General features: G+C 29.1%; 1 protein-coding gene across 1 annotated transcript; it reads right to left on the bottom strand.

Moving 5' to 3' along the window:
* Positions 1 to 1,790: 1,790 nt before the first annotated feature.
* LOC115236997 (DNA repair protein complementing XP-C cells homolog) lies at positions 1,791 to 5,679 on the bottom strand. The gene is made up of 6 exons (XM_029809732.1): positions 5,432 to 5,679; positions 3,658 to 5,353; positions 3,332 to 3,537; positions 2,938 to 3,202; positions 2,665 to 2,833; positions 1,791 to 2,396 (listed from the first exon to the last, which is right to left on the bottom strand). Exons 2-6 carry the CDS (start codon positions 5,347 to 5,349, stop codon positions 2,044 to 2,046), a joined length of 2,685 nt encoding a protein of 894 aa, XP_029665592.1. The 5' UTR covers positions 5,350 to 5,353; positions 5,432 to 5,679; the 3' UTR covers positions 1,791 to 2,043.
* Positions 5,680 to 6,964: the final 1,285 nt, after the last annotated feature.

Below are 6,964 nucleotides of genomic sequence, written 5' to 3' on the forward strand. Positions count from 1 at the left end.
TTATAATAATTATTATTTTATATTAAGAAAATGTCGTTATACAGAGAAAAAAAAAACCATTCAATATTTATATGGTAGATAGGACACACCATACTGATTGTGAGTAAGAAAGCCTTAGTAAACATAGGCCGACAGATTCGCAATCGTCGGTTGATGACAACTGACTGATTGACCGGTGAAATCTTCTGTTATGAAGTATGTATGGAAATTGAATGAGGACATACTCGTGAGATACTATAGATAAAGGAATAAGCCCTTCGCGTGTAAGAGACTTTAGAACTTTTTGACGATATGTCATCTCGTTTACTCTTTATTCGTTCTCGCTCTCGCTTTCGATGATATCAGAGATGTTTTTACTTATCTATAATAATCTATAATTTATCTATAATATTCAAAAATCTTATGTAAAAATTAAAACATTTAATTTTTATTTTAGAAAATAATTTTAATGGATTATATATAAGATTTTTACAATTAAAATAACATCAAACACGATATAATTCGGATAATTTTTACTTAAATAAGAAAAAATTTTTATCTAATTTTTACATTTGTATTTAACTGAAATTTATCCGAATAATGTCGCGTTTTTTATGTCATTTCATTCGCAAAAATTTTATTAATCAAGTAAAATTATTTCAAAAGTATAAGAAATATAATTAGTTCAAAAATATAAGAAATATAAAAATTTGATAAAAGTTTTTATATATTAAATAAGAGCACTTTGTTTGACATTATTTCCGCTCTGAAATGTTTGGTGGACAAATAAGGGCGAGGAATCTTGTTTTTTATTTTCAAAAGACTTGTAGTATTAATTATCTTATTGTTTTAATTACTTATGCTTATATAATAAATTTGTACATAATAGCTTTTAATGTGTATCGGTGCGCACTAATGCATCCAAATAATGCATCCAAATAATGAATTCGTAAATTAAAAAATTAATTATCAATTAGAAAAAGCATCTTACAAAAAACTGCAGGCTTCTCTCTGGTTACAATAGTTTTCTAACACTTATTATGAAAAAAACTAACATTTAAAAAATTTGAATATGGCGCCTTTTCTGGTTCGCGACAAAGCGAGCAATTCATAGTTTATCGTTCCCGCGTTCGCAAAATGTATTTCGTTGCATTCAGTTGTGTTGCTCGCAATGAGCTTTGAATTTTCGATTGCAAGGCTAAAGAAGATTAGGAATTTCAGGTAATTTCTCTACAATAAAGTTATTCATTATTAGTATTAAAGCGTGTAATGTAATATTGTTGAAAAGTTGTTGCGGAAAAGAAAATATAATCAGAAATATATATCGCGCTATGACTGGCTTCAGTGGACAGTATACGTGCTTAGGTTCGTATATATTTTTTGAGATCGCATCGTTTTTCCTTAGAAAGATCCAAAAATGATATAAGACATAAAATATTCGGGTAATTTTAAACTTAAATAATGAAGAATAGAGTATATGCATATATACAAATGTGAATTTCATTGTTCAGATCCGCAGAAAAAACTGTAGCTAGTCATATATATATACACATATACATATATGTATACATATATGCGCGCGTATGTGTGTCTGCTATGAATTACATAATTTATAATATTCAATATGCAAAGTTTGAAATATAGAAATTAATATCACAAATATTTCAATAAAAAATTATTCTATATGACCAATATATAAAAGAAAATTTTTCTTTTATATAAATGTAATAGATATTACTATAGCATTTTTCACGGATTTGTAAAGAGAAGGAATTGTGAAGAGAAAGGAAATATTTTTGTGTTATATTATATTACAAAAATAAAATTTAATTTACACAAAATAATTAGAACCAATCATACAATACTCAAACAGGACAAAAAATCATTATTATTTCTTATCTGGTTTATTATTGTGTAAAATACTGATGAACAAATTATTTTAAAAATAAGTATCGAATCTGTGAATGTTTAATATTATGGTATTTAACACAAATAAATGCTTCATTTTAAAGATAAGAGTTTTTCTCTTAACATACAAAAGACAATATGTATACACACACTCTATCATGCTTTAGATTTTTTTACGGTGCCCTTTCGTTGCTTCGGACGTTTGTTCGACTGATTGGTTTTCGATTCCTCTTGAAACTCATATTTTTGCGATAGTTTCTCCTTAATAAGTAAACCTTTAATGAGTTTCTTCCAATTGCCGTAAATCCTCTTTTCTCTTTTTTCGAAGGCGCGTTTAGTCGCTTCGACTTGTTCTGTTTCCCAAGCTTCTCGTAATGTATCTTCGTATTCAGCGCATACGACAAAACCTTCGGTGGCTGGCACGGCACCTCTACAACCGAAATTGAAACCCACTACGGCGGCCGCGCAATCTATGTTCAGTTTCCGGGCAATGCGATTTAATCCTGGAACTATGACGATTCATTCGTTATATAATGCATTGCTTTAGCTATGCTGCAATTCTGTTTTTTGATTATATAGCAAAATAGAAATTCTTTCAGTATTTTCCTAATTTTTTAAAACATATTTTATAAAAAAATAATGTCATTTAAATATATGTGACAATGTTATTCATTTCATTTAGGATATGTAAAATTATATAGAAACAAATTGATCATTAAAAATTTTATGTCAAGGTATCTCCATATCGTAATAATAAGAAAGATATATTATGCTTACGGTTTATATGCACTGTGCCTTTTGGAAGCATACATTTCTTAAACAAATCTACATTTCCATACTCATTACGAGGTACAATGCCATCTTTAGCTACTGGTGGTTCATATTCTGTAGTTTGCCATTCTCCGAATACTTCTAATGTAGAATCTTTAAGCCTCATACCTGAAAGCTATATAAATTCTTTTATTATAATATTTTCTGTAATAATAATTTGTGTAAAATAAGAAAATTATTTTTTGGTTGATTTGTAGAAATATATTAGCGCAATTTTACCTTATCATATTTTGGAAGTGCTTTAACTATTTTATAAGCCTCTTGCTGCGGTTTAACTACTCGAGCTTTCTTTAGCCAGGTTTCTCGAGAACGCAGTGTGTGCACGCAGTATCTCGAATAAATAGCTTCGCCTGTTTTTAAATGTCCGAGTGGTACGCAATCCGGCGGATATAAGGCTTCAAATTTAAGTAAATGCCTGATGAGCACATATAAGGGATGTCCTTTGCATTCGCTAACAGTTTTAGGCAATGGCTGTTCTAGCTCTCTGTGAAAACAACAGTGTTTTGTCAATAGAGCACTATTATTTCTTGATATCATTCATATGACACTACAGTTATGTCTGAATTATGTCTTAATTATGATAAAGTCTGAAATATATAAAGATAAGAATTACTTTTGCAAAAGTAATTCATCTTCCTTTTTAGACATATCTGTCTCTTTTTCTAGCCAATAACTTAAAGTCTCAGTCCACCATTTCTCATCAATACGCTGTTTACGAGTAACAGAAAGCCATTGTGGACAGTAACGTCTTGTGACATCTTTTATTAATCCTTCCGAGTTATAAGCTATTACATATAATACTGGTTTGCTTGCTTTTTTCTGAAATATTATTACATAATTAATATTATTAAACATATATTCATATATACAGTATAACACTATATTTATATGACAATTGAACAATTACAAGAATCAGAATTAAATAATTTTTTTACTTACGTATATGTCAACCACACAATCCACATTTCCATCCATTATATTTATACTTGTCCAGCTTTCCTTGGATTCGACATATACTTCAATCCATATATCCTGTCTTTTTTTTAATTTGTCATTATTATCAGTTTCTTCATCATCCGATACTGGGTCTGTCTTTTCAGTCTTATGTTTAGATTTAACAATTGTTTTATTATTATTACTACGTTTTCTCTTCAGCTTACTGGGTGGTTCTTCATCTTCTTCTGAACTCGAGTCAGAACTAAATGATAGTCTCTCAGAACATTTTGCTTTAGATTGATTATTTTCTTTATTAGTCTGTGTATTGCTTTGCTGTTTGGTTATTGCAGATGAATCACGTGCTTTACTAGATCTTAAACGTCTTGGAGATGGGCCAGTGTTTATCTTTTCTGAACTTGTGTTTTCTGAACCTGCTTTGACATCCTTTGATGTAGAAGCATTATCTTGAGGGGCTATATCATTATTTAAAGTATTTTTCTTTTTCTTAGTATACGAATATTTTGAGCGAAGAATCTCCGCTGCCCTTTTCTTTGCCTCTGCATTAATGTTTTTTCGTGCGCTTTCGCTGTTCTGAATTACATTATTATTTTTAATATTTTTTTCTTTTGGATCTGCGTTTTTCTTTTCTTTTTTAGAAGACTCTGCCTTTCTTTTCAATTCTTTTGGTTCTTCTTTAACTTTATCATTTTTCTTTGCTACACTTGTTTTAGGCAATAAGTCATTATAACTTTTTACAAGTGGTGGATTGAGAGACACTATTAGACGACAATGTAAGCCAATACCTCTTAGTATTGCTACATATAGTATTACCAATTCTCTGTAATTAAAAATCTTCTTCTCTGCTATCCTTTTTAACAATGTTTCCTTATTTATAATGACTTCATTGTCAGTAGATTCTATTGTAAACATATTCCTGAACCATTTTGTGAACTTTGTAAGATATGCCAAATTAAAACTATCCTTTGGACAATTCTTTGTTGAAATAAGAGATACTGTTATTGCCATTAATTCAGGATCATTCGCTTGGCGATTGAGATAGAATCCATATGCCAACCAACAAAGTCGAGCCGCTTTCTCTATTATTATCTGATTGGCCTTCAGTTTCCTTCGTAAAAGAGCAGTTAAATCTGTCTGCTTCTTACTGCTTGTTTTTTTTTTGAAAACCACACATGTATCTGGTAAAGTTATTTTGACACCTTCCTTAGGAATAGTATAATCGACAGGACGTTTAACATCCTCTTCCTCTTTTTTCTCATCATCTGTGCTTTCATCATTACAAAATGTATGTGTTTTACTTTCTCCTTGAAGTAAAACTGCATTTATTTCATCCGATATATTATCACTCCTCTTTTCAATCTTGATTTTCTTAACATCTTGTAACTTATCATCCTTGGAATAATGCTCTTGCAGCTTCTCATCATTCACAGGAGCCTTCTGTGAGGCTTCCAGATTCTTGACCACTTCTGAGAACAGGTGGATGCCATTTTCAACAGTTGTAAAATTGTCATCATCGCTACTCTCATCTTCGCTGTAGCCCTTCGAGTCCACTAAGTTAGACTTTATTGTTGGTTTTATTGAAAAGAAACTCGCTGTCAACTCGTCTTTTGGTGTAATACCGGTGAAATCGTTGCTGCTGTCGGAGCTATCATCATTTGAATCATTCATATTGTACATTATTCTGCAAAATATATATAAAGTTCCTTTAGTTTCTTTGTCCTCTTTATCCTTCGTTATTGTTCGATATTATTATACTTACCTTTTAATGGATTTTCTTATTTCTGTAATTTATTTTTCTCGTAATGCCAATTAGTGAAGATTAATAATTTTACGCAATGTGTCGTAATTTACATTTGATGAAATAATCTCTATAAACACAATGTGAAAATACTTTGCCGCACATGCTTTCCAAGGATCACCCAGGATCAGCCAATCATACACAGTGAATGCCAAGGCTGTATTCTGTATTCTGTCGTGAAATATAGTGTGTGTATATATATATATATATATGTGTGTTTATATTTATATAAGCTCTGTTATTATCTTTGTATGGTATATACATCTGGTACAAACCTACGTGTGCTAGTTTGCCGATAATCGTAAATGTAGTGTGCAAATTTAAGATGATAATATTTGTATAAAATTTCATTATCATTTTTGGTAAATTTTATTTTCTGATATTTTTAATGTTTATTGCATTATTTTGGTTGGAAAATTTTTAGTTACAAAAATTTTAATATATATAATTTTATCAGATTATTTTATTATTTTATCGAAAAAAATAGGAATATAGAAATTGTTTAGCAAATATAAAAATAATATGTAAAAGCAAATTTTAATATTATCAATATTATATGTTTCTATATCTTAAATAATATTTTTGAAAATAAATTTATTGCGATATATATTTTTTATCTTTTTTAAATATTTCTTGTGAATATTTTGGTATGTTTTTATAATATTTGTCATCTCTCAGAGCTCTTTATTAAAGATTACTTTCCTCCATAATTTTTTTTTCAATTCTCAAGAACTTTATAAAAGAAGAGCATTATTTTTTACAAGATTTTATTATTAGGAACGTTCCCTTTAAATGTGATCGTGGAGCAACCACGAAACGATTTTCTGTAATATACTTGCGGCTCATTTATTTGTCTTGAGCCTTCTCATAATAATGCTAATAAACCGACTTTTGTGAATGTGATGGATAGCGCGTAAGGTCGACAAGAGAACCAGTTCACTCGATTTTTATTTATTTTTTGCTCTATGTGTAACAGTGAAATTTATATTCATATATAACATGAAAGCTGGAAATTTTATGAAATATTACTGTAAAAAAGATTTTTTCTTGACGAAAAAGTATGGTAGAGATATAACGCGACAGAAAGAAGAGTGCTTTAAATAAGAGATTAAGTGCACGCGATGATACATGAATTTTGAGCAACTTTTTGTAACATTGCGTGCATTCAAATTCGCTGACCTTTGAATAATTCTCAAAAAATTGCAAATTATTTGATATTAGAATACAAAAGTAGAATGGTTTAAAGAAAGAGAGTAATAAAATAATTCTATATTATCGGATTTCTTAGAAGAGATATAAGAATTTAATTTAAAAATTTCACATGTTCTTTGAATAAAAATTTAATTGTTTCTATATATTTTTAAAATGTGACGTATAATGTGGTTTGTAATTATAATTTGGAATAACCAAACAAACATAAATATTTTTTTTTATGAAAAGAAGAAAATCACATTTGTCTTTAGCATTATTTTGCACAGAACTTTAATAAAAATC

This window comes from Formica exsecta, unplaced genomic scaffold, assembly GCF_003651465.1.
Source record: "Formica exsecta isolate Colony F162 unplaced genomic scaffold, ASM365146v1 scaffold265, whole genome shotgun sequence".
Lineage (NCBI taxonomy): Eukaryota > Metazoa > Arthropoda > Insecta > Hymenoptera > Formicidae > Formica > Formica exsecta.